Raw genomic sequence first — 18073 nt, 5'->3', positions numbered from 1 at the left:
TATCTCTGTTTATTCCATGGAGCTATTGTTTAGGATGAGTCTCTTCAGAGCCTAACAAAGTAAACCATTTTTTTCTATGACTGTCCTTATCTTAGTAACAAACAATTTGATACAAATGATATGTGTGTGTTTAGCATGGTTTGAATAAAATGAACTGTAGTTTTTGAATATTTTTTATGTCAAATCAGTGGTGACCTTGGGGTAAAACACAGATCTAGATAATGTAATAGTATTATTAATCAGTAATTACAGAATACCTATTAACAATGTTAATAATTAATCAGTGGTATCACAGTATTGGTAGTCAGAGGAATTCTTTGTGTGTGTCTTGAGGAGGATCTGAATTACATGGATGAGTGGTGTACAACAAAGAGCACATCCTGGCATTAGGGAGGGGGCCAGGAGGGTGGTATAACAAGTAGAGAAGAAGCAGAAAAGAGCAAGTGTATGCTTACATTCACACAACCTGCAGGCTTTAAGGATTTCCTAGAAACTTCACAATCAAGAGAAAAAAGGTAAAGATAAGCTTTCTGAAATTTGCATTCATATTTATCAACAGAACCCACAGGAAAGGATCATCACTCAGAGTAGCACTTTTAACTGCTTCACAGATTCTGTAAATAACTAAAGACATTTGTCTTACAAATTAGTCACTTTGATTTTGGTCTTGGATAGTTAGATACATGACATAGTTATATATATAATATGCATTAGAAATTAACCAATGGGAAAACAGTCAAATTTATTATATGACTGCTATATGACCTAATTTGTTATTTTGTAATTCTTATTAAGCAAGATATTAGTCAGTTCTTTATTATATGCAAATTTAGGGTGCTTTGAGACACTCCAGATAAAGTATTCATTCTATTGTCATATATTCAATCTTTGTGTATATGGCTAAAGCTGAAGAAGCTTTACAATGTATTACATTGCAATGAAGCTTCATAATATTTTTTTAATGTGGGCAACTTCAACTAATCAGATTAATTCTATGCTCCATTATAAAGTGAATGAATATACTTCTCCATAGGAAGAGGACAAGTGGATAGTTGATGAGTCTTGAGGAATGTACTGAGCATACAAACTAGTAACTTGCTACTATGTTGACAGCAGTTGATGCTCTGGTATGGCTGTCTGTCAAGTTACTGGTTTCAAAGTGTTTGCCTTGAGTTTCTCGCCAGTGCCACACCATTTTATACCATTTTTAGTTTTATTTTTCATTAATACTTTTGTGCTGCCAATTTTGTTTATTGTCTTTTTTTACTTTCACCTTATCACCCAGTTTCATGTAGTATGCTTTTAATAAATGTGTTAATAAAAGTAACTGCAGAGGTGTGCAAATTAGCAAATGGAATGCATGTTGCAATAACATGCTCTGACCTCATCCCAATGCGGTGTAAAGATGTAGCTTACAGTAGCTTATGGTTGTTGGACTGCTAAGTCCAGGTAGTGCTCTGAAAACAATGTGGGCTTTATAGATAATTGGAGCAGTTTTGAGGGCAAGAATGGCCTGTTAAATCAGGATGCTGCTGCTCTTAATTCTTGCAGGACTGATAATTGTCTAAAAATAGGTCTAATTAATCAACGACAATCCAGAGCTAGGGTCAGGAAATAGTCAAGCAAGCTGAACTGACCATCTTCTAGCTGCAATAAGTCATCATCCAGGTTGATACTGGGACATAATATTGTGCCCATGTCTGTTACTCAAGCTAAATAAAAATGTAGAAACACTCAGAAAATTTGTTTTAGCAAACTGATTAGCATAAAAATAGATAATAGTGAATTCAGCCAGCACCTTCCATCTGCAACGAGGACCATTTACCCAGGTAATTCTGCTAATTATAATTTACAGACATCCTGGGCCATATTCTGAATTCCTTTGTGAGTTCATCTTAGACAAACATTAATTTCTGGAGATTAATTACGGGTTAGATAGATCTTTTTCAGGCAACTGAATGCTTAGAATCAGTGTTTCGCTACACTTAATGTAGTTCCACTTAAAAGTAATATCATCAGAGATAAAAATAAATAAATAAAAAAAAAACTAGCACCCTGGTATAACAATTAAATTCATAGTATTTCAAACAGAATGGAAGGAGAGCTTTTATACAAGTAAGCAACTGAGGGTTTAGGGCCTTGCTCAAGAAGATAGCAGTGGTAGCTTGGTGGAGATTTGAACTCACAACCTTCCGAACAGTAGTGCAACACCTTAATCAGTCAGCTACCACATCCCTCACAAATTAATTTAATGAATTTCCTCATTAAAATCAAATGTACTAGAGCCCATACCTATATATTTTTCCAAACAGATAATACCAGAAGCAATTGAATTTCTTCTAAAAGAACAAGTGGCTATGTACCTAGATCTTTTAAACAAGCAGTTATCCAACCATGATTAAGAAAACTGACCTCAACCCCTCTCAGCTATCCAACTATAGAGCAATATCAAAACTCATCTTTACCTCCAATATCCTAGAAAACATTGTAGAAAACACTGGCCTCATCACAGCACAGAGAATAGTTAAGGAATGTATAAAGGATATTGGATGCTGGTAAATCAGTAAGTGGTACAAAACCTAAGGATTTCAAGAACCATTCTATGATGTTCATAATCACAATGGTACATCGTGATTCAGGGAGGTCTGTAATGAAGTCTATGGTGAGGTGAGAACATGGTCGCTAGAGGCACAAGTTTACCAGCTAGGAGAATGCATGGCACCTTGGCTTGTGCATAAGAAGTACATGACGATGAATCTGTGGATGTCCTTTACCGTATTGGGCCATTTATACTTCACTTTCAACAGGTGGTACATCCTGTGCATGTCTGGATGTTCTGTGGTTGAGGTTGTGTACACTGCTTGGGTTAGCTGGTACATGACTTCTGTCTGGTGTACATGCAGAAGGAGCTTGTATTGGTGAGCTCATCTGGGTTTTATTTTTTGGGTATAGATGAGACAGAGAGTCTGTCTTGGTGTTCTTAGTGGGTTCATTTAAGCATATGCAATCATAGCAAGCAAATAACAAGGCCTGCTGGGGTTGGTGAGAGTTCAGGGAAGTAGGCATATTTGTAGATCCCAATGCATGTGCTATAATAGTGGGTTTTAAGTTAATTGGTAGCAACAAAGATTCTCACACTGTAATAACATCTATCTCTCTCTTTCTCTATCTCAGGTCATGTCCACTATAACAGCCCAGCCTTTACCCTATGGTCTGGAAAGAGAAAAACACATTGAGATGCTTTTCAGAGCTTTCCACCAGAGGTGGAGTACCTCCATGAACCCCCAGGACCTCATTGCTACTCCAGCACCAACACAAGGTTCCCTCTATGGGCATCTATCACCCACATTTGAGGCTTCACACTTGGACACAAATAGGCAAAAAGGAGAGCAGTGGGCCACAGAGACACTACCGGCAGGTCTGGCTGCTCTGAGAACAGTCAACCAAATACACATAACTGCTATACCTGAGCTTCAGGGTAAGTCATGTGGGCAAAACATGGAAGCAATAGGGGCGTAATACTAGTGACTAATACATTGCTATTATCTGTTTACTGCTAGTACTAAGAGCTGTGATAGTTCCTAAACCTAAGATACATAAGTTCATAACTGGGTAACTATATTCACAATATAGTTTTAGTCACACTCAGACAGGTTAAAGGTATATGAAATAGGATTCAGCTGTGTAAAATTTTGTACTTAGTTTCTGACAAATAATGAAATATTCCTAGAGACATAAATTCTTACTCAAACTCTCACTTTGTGTACCAGGTCCTCAGTGCATTTACCGCAGGATGTACAGTATTGCTGCAGAAACCAAGCAACTCTTTCTGGCTGTGGAAGGTAGACATGAAATTTCCCATTTACTTTTCATGTTAAGGAAATAACATATGAATTGTAGTAGTTAGTAGTACTAAATGTAACATGCAGGCGCCCCCACCCCGTGTGAGGCGCGAACCCGGACCTCCATGGTGGTGTGCGTGCCTGCACGCCATGGAGACAGACCCATTTGTGGGATTCAGACAAGCGCTGCTTTATTAACATGAACACAAGACATGGGGAAGACGAACTTAATAACTAAGACATAACAGAAACCTGACCTAAACAACGAACTTAGAACAATGACCGACAAAGACAGGTACAAAATGATCCCTATTTATAGGGCACAACATTAAGACTAATGGGGAACAGGTGACACGGCGGGAACGAGAACAATAGGAAAGGCGTGAAACACAAAATACAAACAATAAAGCAGGCTTCACAGAATAATCTGCAGGCACCCTCTCCAGGCCTGGCAGGGAACTGTCCAGCTGTTCCTGACAGCATTGTAATTAAGGTCCCTTGTTGTCCCTTGTCCTGGGTTACAGAAAGAGCAAGTAAAATATGTTTCCTGCTTGGCATTTCTGCTGAAATGGTTGGGGTGTCATTAAAATACATGCACTGAATATTCAAAAAAATAAATAATCAATCCAAAAACCAAATCACCTATTAGTATAATATGTATATAATGCAGAATGCATGTCATGGTTAACTTTCCCAGTTAACTTTCCCATTTCCCAGAAAAGATGAAGAAAGAGAAGCGTAATGCTTCTGCAGTTTATTGGGACTGAACATTTTGGGTGTTTGTTGTAATTCTTCATTTTTGTGTATGTGAGTGTGTGTGTGTTATTTGCGACTACAGGATCCCAGTCACTGAAGCTAGCAAGCTTTCTAAAAACAAATAAAAACCCACAAACAAACAAGCAAACAAAAAGTATACATATTTATTTAGCTGGATACAAACAGATGAATTTTTAAATCATTTACATACGCATTTACAAAAGATATTTGGTATTGATGAAAATTCCTGTAAAATCCTGTAAAAACATTTGTATTCTACTTATTCTCCTAAGGGGTGTTACTTTATGTACAAGATGACTAACTAACTAATGTAAACCTAGACTTGATCAACTTCAAATAATATAATCAATGAAACATATATAGTTTCTTGTAAAAAGCCAGGCGATTCTTGTTCTTTGGTGTGTTTCTCTCAGATGCTTTTCTCTTTGCCATAGTTGTTGAGTGGTTATTCAATTTCTTGTCAGCTTGTCACCATTCTGGCCATTTTCTTTGACCTTTCACATTAAGAGCGTCAGCATTTCCACCCACTAGATTATCTCTCATTGCATGTTTTTTGCACCATTCTGTGTAAATTCTAGAGAATGTGTGTGGGAAAATCCCAAGAGATCAACAGTTTCTGAGATATCCTGAAATCTCTCTAGCACTAACAACCATGCCATAGTTGATTTATAAGATCACTTTTTTTTTTCTTGATTCTGATGCTTCATGTGAATGTTAACTGAATCTCCTGACCTGTATCTGCATGATTTTTATGCATTGTGCTGTTGCCACATGATTGGCTGATTGGATAATTGCATGATTTCGCGGGGGTACAGGATTTCCAATTAAAGTGGCTAGTGGCTGTTTATATAATTCAGTATATTATAAATATTTCATATTTTGTGTCTTTCAGAGAGCTCTTGTGTTTGTATGCAGTGCTGTGGGCCTGCTCGCACCTGCACTTTGCAGGGTTTTGACCAGGATCGTCAGAAGATGTTTGTATTTGAAAGGCCACTTAGAGCAGATATGTGCTGTCTAGGCTGCTGCCTGATGGAGATGAGGGCTTACACAGCCCAGGGGGAGCTCATTGGCACTGTCCACCAGAGGTACACACACAGACATTTCAGGATATAGAATTATACACAATGTACATATACTATATGGCCTGAGGTATGTTTATACCTGTGTTTTGAACATTTCACTCCAAAACCATAATTTTGTTGACACAAATTCATGCAGTTAGTATTATATTGGATCATTTTGGTGTCACCTACAGAAATTTTAATGTGACTGTGTATGACATGACTTTCACATTTGCCAGGTGGAGTATGTTCACACCATACTTTGAGGTGTGTGACTCTGCAGACTCTCCCTTCTTATGGATACAAGGCTCCTGCTGTCCGATCCGTTGCCTCTCTGACCAGGAGTTTCAGGTCAGATGTCTCATACTAGGTCAAATCAAACCTTCTTATCTGGATTATCTCTTCTTTACTCTTTTCGGTGAAGGTTTTATATATATAGCTGGAAATAATTCAAGTTTTAAACCCATGGAATGAAGAATGAATCTAAGTATAAATCATAAAACAGTTGTATAACAACAAATCAAGAAAACAAACACATGAACAAGCCTGGTGTCCATCATTCCAATTCATCCCAATGATGTTCAGTGAGATTGAGGTCAGGAGTTCTTCCACATCAAACTTGGCAAACCATGTCTTTATGGATCTTGCTTAGTGTACAAAGGCATTGTCATACTGGAACAGGTTTGGGCTAGCCAAATGTACAAAAACATTTTAGACAATTCATTGCTTACAACTTTGCAGCAACAGTTTTACAAAGACCTTCATAGAGGTTTTATTGTAAAGTGTTTACATATTTTTGCCCATATAGTGTTGCTTTTTCAGGTAGAAAACCGAACCACTTTCCAACCTCATCTGCAGGTAGTTATGTAAACACTAGTTACATACATAACTGCGATTCCATGATCTGGTCTGCTTGTATTCACCCTTCAATAATACTGACACATAGTACGTAATATTAATACTATTGTCATGTGGCTGCCATCCTTGGAGATTCCTGCAAAGCTCTAGACAAGCTCAAAGTGCTTTTTTAAATATACATGCATACTCGTGCTGAGACTATTTCACTATTTTGTTCATGGTGTAATAAAGAGGATGAAATTCTAGATGACAAAATTAACATGGTCCTCTACAGTATGTCCACATGTCCACATCATACAATCATTCCAGCTCTGCTATAGGACAAGTTCTCCAAGCTGAGTGTGTCTGAATCCACCTGTAGGTGGATCACAGACTTCTTGATTGACAGGAGGCAGCATGTGATTCTGGGAAAACATGTCTCTGACTCCTGGACCATAAGTACTGGTTCCCCCCAAAGCTGTGTTCTTTCTCCTCTACTCTTCTCCCTGTGCACCAACAGCTGCAACTCGCCAATCTGTCAAAATACTGAAGTTTGCGAAACAACATCACCCTCATTGAGCTCATCTCTGAAGTAGATGAGTCTACCTACAGACCAACTTGTGACCTGGTGCAGTCCTAACAACCTGAAGCTCAAAGCTGTGAGAACAGTGGAGATGGTTGTAGACATTAGGAAGAGCCCAACCCTGTCCGCACCCATCATCCTGTGTGATTCCCTAGTCAATACTAAGGACTTCTTCAGCTTCCTAGGAATCATCACCCAGGATCTCAAGTGAGTGCTGCACATTAACTGTTTTATTACAAAGCGCACCAGCAAATGTAAATCCTGCAGCGGCTAAAGAAGTTCAACCTACCAAAGGCATTGATGATGTACTTCTACACCTCCAATTATTGAGTCCATACTCACCTCTTTCATCAACATTTGGTATGCTGCTTCCACTGCCAAGGATAAAAACAGACTGCAGAATGTCATTTGCGATTAGTGAATGGCTGCAATCTGCCACCTTTCCAGGACCCTGAAGCAGGCAGTTAAGACCCCTCTCACACTGGGCGTAATCTACAGTAAGCCTAAACCTTTGCCAATCTAGTACTTTTAGAGGGGGCTGTAGAAAATGACAATAAATCTCAAAACTATTACCTAATTACAAAATTAGCTATATTAATTACTGACATTACTTTTGATTAACTGCAAAGCAAATGATTTTAAGGTTGTTCAATTGTATGCTAAAATGTAAATTTGAAAAAAAAAATGCCTATAATTTAAATCTGATATGGCATGAAATAAGGATAATAAAACTGTTGGTGCAAGTGTCATAAACACACAAACTTTCATAAACATAAAGATTTATTGATCTCATGTAAGATTTGACCATGCACAGCTGTGATGACTAAAGCTTTGGTCTCAGTTTTGTAGGTCAGAATTAAGACACATTTCCACAAACATGCTCCTGTACATCTACAAATCTTCCAATGGAACTGAACACAGCTCGCTTTTGCTGGAAAGGTTGGAATGGAACCTTTAGGAGCAGATTTGAAACTAAAGCATGTAGACAGGTAACCTGATAGAACCCTTAACAGTGTGTTGATCCCTTGAACAGTGCTTTTGAGGGGATTAATGTGGAACCCTACAGTTGAGTAGTGAACCCTTCATCTTCACTTCACAAAATGTCACAAGTAGATCTCTTCTCTTTAATTCTCTTTTCCAAAATAAACCAGCCTGCCTCAGTGATCTGTCATTCTATTAGATGGATTCCCTAGCTTTTATGTACCATGTTTCAGTGTTGGAAAAGATTTCACTTCTGACTTTTCATTGAAATCTTAGGTTGTCTCCATGATCGGTGATCACATTGGGACAATATGGAAAAAGTGGCCAGGCTACAATGTTGAAAGCTGCAACATGGACCATGAACATTTTGGGTTGGATGGTGAGACACAATCCCCAATTTATCTAAAGTGTTGCACGTGCCAAAATTTGAATGATTGGCTTTCTGGTAAACACACTGATTTTGGCTCCCAGAGTTTTTTTCGTTTGTTTGTTTTTTTACAGACAGATTGGTTTAATGGCCTTCAGACTAATGTCATCTACTGATTCTGTTCTTCCCTTAGTTTCTCAGAACATGAATGTGAATACCAAAGTGTTACTTCTAGCAGGTACATTTCTTCTGGTAAGTTTCAAATTGAAATTAAAATCTGAATCAAATATTCAATTTAATTTTAGCATTATATGAGAGAACTAAATATCATGTTTTATTTTTCCAGAATTATATGTTTTTTGAAATGAGCTGAAACAAAAGAGAACATTTGAAAACCAGCATCAATGAGCTGCAGACATCTAAAACATGTCAGCTACTGTAAAGACTGTATACAACTTTGAAATACTGGAGGTAATAAGAGTAATCTTGATATGAATAAAATATATTTCTGGAGTAATACCACAGTAAAATGCAGCAATACTTATGTTTATACTCATTTAACAAATGTTTTTATTAACAATGGCTCTGCATTGAATTTTTATTGCTTGGATTATGTTTAATGCAGATACTGTTTGAACCATCATCTTTTTTAAAATATACAATTATCTGCACTATTAATTAACACCAATATTCTAGGCTCTGACAATGAAATAGAATAGTTTTGGCAAAATATTTCATAACAGACACTATTCATTATATTAGCATTATATACTGCATAACACTGATTAAAGTGAATAACAGTAAATAACACTAAAGCCCAATAATAGACATGTTTCTGTATACGGACATTAATAGACAAGCCCACGCATGCTATGGAGTGGTGCGTGTGGAACACATGGGATGCACCATGGGATATTCTGTAGTTACTGGCCATTTCAATATTAGTTTTAGAACATATTTGTGAACTGAATGAAACAATTAATAAACTGTGATTTCAAGGTTTTTCTTTGACTCCCTCACCATTAGTTACATTTACCTTTTTTTTCCCACTCTCACACTTATGACAATTCTTTTGGGATAAATAACCAGACTTTCATTATTTTACATGCTTCCTGTGATTCTTTCAGTTCAATTCAATTAAATTTTTATTTGTATAGCGCTTTTAACAATGAACATTGTCTCAAAACAGCTTTACAGAACATAGGAAATAAAAACATAGTGTAAAAAGTCCTAGATATTAGACAAAATCATCCTTAGTGAGCAAGCCTGTGGCGACTGGTGCAAGGAAAAACTCCCTTAGATGGTATGAGGAAGAAACCTTGAAAGGAAACAGACTCAAAAGGGAAACCCATCCTCATTTGGGTGACACCGGAGAGTGTGATTATAAATTATTCTAAACATTGAAGAGTATGATATGAACAATGTCCTTTCTGCAGATATGTACAGTGTGATACAGCATATGTAGAGTGTTAGTGTGTGTATTAATTAGGAGGTTGTTGTCATCCTCGAAGTCCACATAGGGCTGCCAGCGTTGCTTAGATATACCCAAATCCTCACGAAGCATAATCCAGCTGAAGTTGGTCCATCTCTGGATGCCTCAGGATCCTCACAGGGTTGGCCTCTGTCTACTGGAGCTGGCACAATCTCCAGATGCCTCGGGATGGGTAGAAAAAGGAACAGGTGGAAAGGAATTAGTGTAGGTTCATTATATGCTGTTCATTATATTAGCAGAACTAGATGATAATGTGCATTTAATCAGATGTACTGGAGTACGAGATTATGGGATGAAGAGATATGTCTTTAATCTACTTTTAAGACTGTGTCTGAGCCCTGAACACTGTCAGGAAGGCTATTCCAAACCTTAGGAGCTAAATACGAAAACACTCTTCCCCCTTTTGTAGACTTTAATATTCTGGGAACTACCAGAAGTCCAGAGTTTTGTGATCTTAAAGAGCATGGTGGATTGTGATGTGTTAGAAGACTGGTTCAATACGTGGGAGCTAAACCATTTAGTGCCTTGTACGTAAGTAGTGCTAGTTTGTAATCAATTCTAAACTTAACAGGTAGCCAGTGCAGGGATGATAATATTGGGATTATATGATCATATTTTCTTGACCTGGTAAGAACTCTGGTGGCTGCATTCTGGACTAACTGTAGCTTCTTTATTGAAGATGCAGGACAACCACCTAGTAAATGCGTTACAATAGTCCAGTCTGGAGGTCATGAATGCATGAACTTTCTGCATCAGATACAATGTTCCTAAGCTTGGCAATATTTCTAAGGTGGAAGAAGGCCATTTTTGTAATATTGGAATATGATTTTCAAAGGACAAGTTGCTGTCGATATTACGCCCAGGTCTTTCACTGTCCAGCTAGTAGTAACAGTACATCCTTCTACATGCAAGCTGAATTTTGAGATTTTGTTTGTGTACTGGTTTTTGGACCAATAAGTAATATCTCTGTCTTATCTGGATTTAGTAATAGAAAATTATCAGTCATCCAATCCTTTATATCTTTGACACACTCAGTTAATCTGGACAATTTAGATATTTCATCTGGTTTTGATGAGATATATAACTGGGTATCATCGGCATAACAATGGAAACTAATCCCATGTCTTCTAATGATGTTACCTAAGGGAAGCATGTATAGTGAGAACAGCAGAGGTCTTAAAACTGATCCTTGCAGGACCCCATATTTCACTGGCATTACACTAGACAGTTCTCCATTTAAATCTACAAAATGGTATCGATCAGACAGGTAGGATCTAAACCATTTTAATGCCAGTCCCTGAATACCTGTGTGATTTTGCAAGTGATCTACAAGAATGTTATGATCTATAGTGTCAAATGCAGCAATAAGATCAAGTAAGACTAAAATTGTGATGCAGCCTTGGTCCGAAGCTAAAAACAAGTCATTTGTGATTTTAACTAGCGCAGTTTCTGTACTATGATGGGGCCTGAAACCTGACTGAAATTCTTCTAAGATGTTGTTTTCCTGTAAGAAGGAGCATAATTGAGCAGACACCACCTTTTCTAATATTTTAGATATAAATGGAAGGTTTGAAATCAGTCTGTAGTTTGTTATTTCATTAGGGTCTAACTTAGGTTTTTTAAGAAGAGGCTTAATGACTTGAGAGGTTTAGGGACATGACCTAAATATAGTGAGGAATTAATAATGTTGAGAAGAGGCTCTCCAGCTGTATGTGTCACTTCTTTCAGCAGTCTAGATGGAATTGGATCTAACAAACACATTGTTGAATTAGCCATGGTGATAAGTCTATACAGCTCTTCCTGTCCTATACCTGTGAAACATTGTAGCTTTAGATGTGGAGCTTTAGGCTGGAATAGATCACAGGATGCTGTCAGAGGTTGAACATCCATTATTTTGTTCCTGATACTATAAATTTTTTCAGTGAAGAAACTCAAGAAAGTCTGCACTACTAAACTGTGATGGAACACTTTCTCCAGATATCTGAGGTTTTGTTAGTCTAGCCACTGTACTAAATAAGAATCTGGGATTGTTCTGGTTTATTGCTATCAGTTTGCCCAGGTGCTCAGCCATAGCAGCTTTTAAGGGCTGTCTATAGCTGGGCATACTGTCTTTGTACGCAATTCTAAAAACTTCTAATTTGGTTTTTCAGGTTTCAGGTGGTTACAGGTTGCTCTCTTGAGGGCATGAGTATGACTATTATACCATGGTGCAGCTGTTTTATCTCTGACCTTTTTTAATCAGATGGGGCGCAATAGTGTCTAGTGTGCTGGTGAAGATAGTGCCTATGCTATTAGTCACTTCATCTAGATCATCTGCATTTAGGGGTCTAGTAAGAAGTTGAGACAGATCTGACAGATTAATGTGAATCTGTCTTTAGTGGTCGGATTAATATTACTACCAAATTGATAACATAGAGAGACATGGCTAATTTGTTCTACAGGTAGAGTGTACACTAAGAGGTGATGGTCTGTGATATCATTGCTTTGAGGTAGAATATCTATATCAGTGACATCTGTTCCATGTGATATAATTGAATCTATGATTAAAACGATGAGTTGGTCTATTAATGTTTTGTTTAACCCCAAAGGAAATGCGAGTCCTAAAGCATCATTAGCTTCGACTACATGAATGTTAAAGTCTCCTACAATCAAAACTTTGTCAAAATTAATCAATAAATCTGACAGTAGATGTGCATATTCTTTAAGAAAATCAACATAGGGCACTGGGGGTCTATACATGGTGGCCAGACCAAGAGACTGCAGGGACTTATTATGTATGTCAGTGAGTGCAACATTAAGGATAAGCACTTCGAATGAGTTAAACCTGGGTCCTGTTTTCTGAGTAACAGTAAGAAAATTGTTATATATTAGCTGCAACACCACCTCCATGGCCAGTCTGACGGGGCTCATGCTCAAAGGAATATCCTGATGGAGTAGACTCATTCAGACCAATGTAGTCATTTGGTCTAAGCCAGGTTTCGGTAAGGCAGAGTGCATCAAGACTATAATCTGAGATCATTTCATTAACATTAAGTACTTTAGGTGCAAGGGATCTAATTTTGAGAAGCCCAAACTTTAGAAATAGTTTTTGGTTGCTTATTTGGCCTATTTTTGGTTTTATGGTGATTACGTTATTTCGAGTGCCTTTAACGAATTTATTCTTTGTTTTCACTAATCGGGGAACAGACACAGTTTCTATAAGACAAGCTATGTGTGCACTTGTATTAGTATGGTGAGTTGAACTGTAGTTATTAGAATTGATTCTTATATCGCTATAATCAATTGCTATAAAACCAATAATCAAATTTGAGTAGTCTATAACTGAATCTCAAATCACTGTTTTCAGTAACTTGTTCTTAAGTAGAGTAGATGCAGAACAAATCTGACTTCAAGTAGATGTTGCTTACAGGTTTCAGTGTTTCTTCCATGTTAAACCCTCCCAAAAGTACTTCCACAAGTCAGTGGTAGCAGCAACTGCATATTTGACTTTTATTGCTATCAGTCATCTGTAATCCAAACATTACTTCAAACACACTCAAGTTTACAAATCCAGGCAGTATGTAAGAGATGTAGACAAACCATGACCAATCTCCAAATCCACATTTGGTATTCTTCTTCATGGTGGATTCTACTTTGTGGTAAAGGAGAATCAAGATTTTTCAGCTGACAGCATTATCATAAAAATGTCTTTCCAACACAAAATCACAGAATGCTGAGTGCTTCTGGGAAGCAGGCACAGTGTGATATCTTTTAGTCAAAGCTTCAACATATTCAGCTTAAAACAACAAAAAAAATGAACAAGAACAGATTCCATCATATATCTCTTCAAAAATCTTTGAAAATATAGATTTTTTTTGTTTCTTACAATTTCAAAAACAAAACTTTAACACTGAAATTAAAATACTGCACTATAGTAAAATGTAACCCTGTTTATGGCATTATCAAATAAAAGTACTTGCTTTCTAAGAAGGGTGGGTTATGTGAAGCTGAATAACTTGCCAGATGAGGTCAATGTGACTTTCAGCACAATTATGTACCAAATTACAATTTGATTGGTTTTGTTAATCAGCCTTCATCAGAACCACAGTAGCGACAATTTTTGAGGCTTGTTCTTTCCCCAGCTTAAATTTATCTTAACTATTCAAAAACATTTGTTGCTTGTCATTTCACTCCTCCTTCATTCTCAGGGGCATTTTTGCTGATCAGATATTTCGACCAGGAAAATGGACTTTCCAGTAGACAATATCCGTTTTTGTTTTCCGTTAAAAACAATATTAATTCATAAATGAGTTGTATGCCCTAGGAAAGTCCTCTTCACCCACAATGAAGGTAACCTAAAAATAAATGAACACTGTATTAAATAAGAAACTGAAAAATAACACATTGCCAGTATTAAATTTAACAGGGTGTTACATATAAATGGTTAAGCTTTAGACTGATAGGTTCAAGTATGGTGGAGTTTTGCTTTTGGAGTGTTATATGGAGATGGATGGATTATTTAATGTGCTAAACAGATGCCCTACCCCATCGTCTACCCATGAGAAAGACCTAGCGGCCACCACTAGCATTCACCAGTCCATGGAAATCTTCCCAAGCCCTGAAAACACAGAATAATGAACACAAATGTAATATAAAATATATCTGTAATGTAAAATAAAATCTTCCAATTAAAATTTATCTGTAACCACATACTTGATGCTGTCAGTGTGTGTTTTGTACTCCATGATGGTGTTTGGTGGCAGGTTGAGGACTCTGCGAAGTGTGTCTCTGATACGAGCAGTAGTAGCCTGATCACTTGCTGTTTTGTTCCAAATAGATATGATATCCTCCTAGACACACACACACACACACACACATACATACTAAACATGTATATTAAACACACATATCAAACCATCTTCTCTTATGGGCATCACCCTACAGCAATGCAAATCACTTATTTCAACTAATTATTCCCTCATATTTCATTTGTGATGAAGCAACAAGAATAGTAAAACCACTAAGAAAATATGTAAAGAATTATGTAATAAAATCCTAAACACCTGTTTCATAATGTGTTGTTTGCTCAGAAGATGGCAAAGGCTAGAATTATAATTCAACTTTCAAAGTTTGGTTTAATAAAAAAGTATGTGATTAAAGAGGAATTACCTGAATAAATTGCATTCAATGCAGGCAACACATCAAGACCTACATATGCCTTCCAGATTAGTCACACAGAATTTATAGAGTAAATTCTAGTTTAATTATAAATTCTGTTCAAATGTATAGGTGTGAGGCTTCAGAATTCTAGATTTGTACAAAAAATTAAAGCCCATGAAGTTATTGGACAGTCAAGCTGTGTACCTGGAAGCGGACAGAGACAACAGCTCCACAGATCTCCTCACCAACCATGAACTGCTCACCCAGCATGGCCAGGATCAGATTTTCCCAGCAGCGTGAGGCTAGACCTTTCCGAAGCCGAATTATCCACTTCCCTCCACTCTTATTAGCATCATCCTAGTGACAGAGAATAAACAAAACAGAGAGACATATAAATGAAATAAAACAAAACAAAAACAAAAAAAATCTAAGATAAAAAAAATCCTTAAAAATCCTTTGCTCTAAATATATTTTAGTATCATATACACCTCCCACATGGGCTTGATTCCCTCCTTAAACAGGTGGAAGTCGCTGTGGCCAGTCAGATCACCTGGTCTGATCATGTGACTGTAAAACCTCCAGAACTGCTCCACCTGTGGCACAAACTGTATATTAGATGTGATGAAATTATACAACAACCTGAACTGAGTTAATATTACATTACAGAGTGCGTGTTTGCTTTTGTTTATAGTTGCATGGACTAGATAGATTTTAAGGAGAGAGGGACTATGTATATAGAAAAGACATTTAAGACTAGCTCTTAAATAAATGTGTGTGACTAACCGAAGCAAAGCTGCCGATCTGTTTAATGTTTTGTTCATAGCTCTGTGTACTGGCTGGTCGGCCTGGGGTTCGCCGAGAATACCAGAATGTGTAGTTATACTGAAGAGGGTGTTCCCCTGCGCCAGGAACCACAGCCTAGAACAAAAAGCAGAAAAACATAAAACCAAAGAGTAAAATAAACTGAGCCAAAACTATTCTGCATGAACATGAACTACAAACATACACACCTTCCTCTTGGTAGTGTTTTGGTCCTTTTCCTCATCATCATTTCTTTCCTTCTCACCATCTTTCGGTGAGCTGTTGTCCTGGTCATGATCTCCACTGTCGTCATCTTTCAGACTGCAATGACCACAGAGGAAAAAAAGAGAAGTCAGTTGTGCCTGCATCAACTGCCTTCTAAAACCATCCAAAAAAGTTCAATATCCTGAATTCATGATGCCATCAGATTTCATATGATCCCCTGTGACAACGGCCAGAAGAGAGACCCAATGCATCAAAAAATAAATAAATAAATAAAAATCCACCACCATATTTTTACAGTGGCCGTCTTGTATGCAGAACCTTTGTCCACCAAACATGATGATGGTTTTATAAGACCAATCAGGATTCCTCTATCGATTAACACATAATGCCAGTCATAGGTCAGAGGATGCATTCTGTACGATGGATTACGAAAGAAGTTCCTTCTTGCAACTCTTCCAAATGGCCTGTGGTTATGAAAGTAGTACTTTATAGTTCATTTTGCTTAACAGCAACAATTCTAAACCTCTAGCCTGTTTTTCACCATCTGCCTTATTGTTTTCATAGAACTATTTCAAGACTCTGTGTGTATTTAATATAACTATTATCTGATTTATACAGATGAAAAACATTCTGAAAGTTCTTTAGTCCCCCCCCCAACCCCCCAGAATGTATAGGCCTATTTGTTTGTGAATTATAGTTTGTATTAAACACATTTGAATCAAATGACTAGTCAAACTGGAGAATAATTATACAAACTTAATAATAAATAGAAGAGATTTGGTAATACCGAGTAACAAAATAGAAAAAAAAATCACAACATGCCAATGCTTCACTATAACCCCACTCTGAAGCACTGCTCTACTGTACATTTATTATGACAGCACAAGTCTCATTCAAGAAAGAATGCTTCACTTTTAAGCCAAGCCGATTTGTCTTAGTTGTGTCTAAACGGGAGAAGGTACAAGAAATACACTTATTAACACTCTTGCGAGAATGAAAGCGTGAAAAGTGTGTGCTTAACTGGAGAGCGCAGAGTCAGAGAGAACACGGCGAATTCCAGTGAACTTGCCCCGCCTGGGCTCTCACGATGAACCCGGGGATTCATTTGCGGCCTACGAGGCCGCCTAACTATTGAGACTATTTATGCACATGTTTATGTCGTGCCCCTAGTTAACATTTCTTTTTGTGTAGCAGTAATAGTTAATGGAAGTTTGTGTCGTTGTCACGCATCCCATTGAGCTGTAGACCTGTACGCGTGTAGCAGACACACCTCTCACTCCTCTCCATTACAAACAGCTACCGGGGGGTTCTTCAGCCGCAGGATTTGCACTGACAAGAGTAATTCATTTAAAGACGGCAGCATGTTTTGATGGTTACTGTCTACTCACGCGTCAAATTTGTTGTTCATTATTTCCTAAGTTCCGGTCTCCCTCCGCTCGCTGTCCCGGCGGCCGACCCGTCAAATCCGCAGCATCAGCGGCGCGCGCACGAGAGCCTTAGCGAGCACGAACATCCTGAGTCGGTGGCGAGCGGACTGCGCATGCGCCAATTCAAGCCTCTGGGGAAATCCCTTATATAGGAAATGCTGCTTTTTCTATTATCGTAGTAAAGCAAAGGTTTTTAAAATGTATTTAATGACACTGTTAGAATTGCGTATATGTATATATATGTTTTTTTCAGATATTGGGCATCATGCTGTACACGTGTGGGTGATCGCCGAAAATTTGGTATTTAATGGTTCAAACTTTTCATATACTCAAACAGGCATGTTAGTCAAGCTGCCAGTTCAGCCTCAGGCACAAATAGGTTGTAGTTCTAGTGTAAATACTAGTCTGAAACTGAACTTTCAGTATTCAGCATTAGTAGTAACATTGATCCTGTCAGCTGTATCCTTCTTTTATGATCTCGGTCAGCGAATATTATAAGAGCAAAGAAAAGGGAAACAGATGATCCATGACAATGAGTGGA

The 18073-nt window shown here is 37.6% G+C and overlaps 2 protein-coding genes across 4 annotated transcripts; one reads left to right on the top strand and one right to left on the bottom strand.

The window, feature by feature from the left end:
* Positions 1–215: 215 nt before the first annotated feature.
* On the top strand, positions 216–9520 carry LOC131370909 (phospholipid scramblase 2). 3 transcript variants are annotated; one of them, XM_058418490.1, is made up of 8 exons: positions 219–515; positions 3175–3319; positions 3771–3842; positions 5512–5704; positions 5920–6031; positions 8358–8460; positions 8642–8700; positions 8795–9520. In XM_058418490.1, the coding sequence occupies exons 2-8, from the start codon at positions 3178–3180 to the stop codon at positions 8819–8821; spliced, it is 708 nt and encodes a 235-aa protein (XP_058274473.1). In that variant the 5' UTR covers positions 219–515; positions 3175–3177; the 3' UTR covers positions 8822–9520. The 3 variants fall into 3 exon arrangements, 2 of the variants coding, with proteins under 2 accessions (XP_058274473.1, XP_058274472.1); XM_058418489.1 differs by having other exon boundaries at positions 220–515; positions 3175–3478; XR_009207471.1 differs by lacking the exon at positions 8795–9520 and having other exon boundaries at positions 216–515; positions 3175–3478; positions 5920–8089; positions 8642–8665.
* Positions 9521–13405: 3885 nt separating this feature from the next.
* eif4e2 (eukaryotic translation initiation factor 4E family member 2) lies at positions 13406–17651 on the bottom strand. Its single transcript, XM_058418491.1, has 8 exons — positions 17494–17651; positions 16090–16201; positions 15863–15997; positions 15568–15672; positions 15284–15436; positions 14633–14769; positions 14464–14537; positions 13406–14274 (listed from the first exon to the last, which is right to left on the bottom strand). Exons 1-7 carry the CDS (start codon positions 17511–17513, stop codon positions 14489–14491), a joined length of 711 nt encoding a protein of 236 aa, XP_058274474.1. The 5' UTR covers positions 17514–17651; the 3' UTR covers positions 13406–14274; positions 14464–14488.
* Between the last annotated feature and the right edge of the window lie 422 nt (positions 17652–18073).

This window comes from Hemibagrus wyckioides, linkage group LG20 (genome assembly GCF_019097595.1).
Source record: "Hemibagrus wyckioides isolate EC202008001 linkage group LG20, SWU_Hwy_1.0, whole genome shotgun sequence".
Lineage (NCBI taxonomy): Eukaryota > Metazoa > Chordata > Actinopteri > Siluriformes > Bagridae > Hemibagrus > Hemibagrus wyckioides.
The sequence above is the reverse complement of the archived record's forward strand: the minus strand, read 5'-3'. Positions and strand labels throughout refer to the sequence as shown.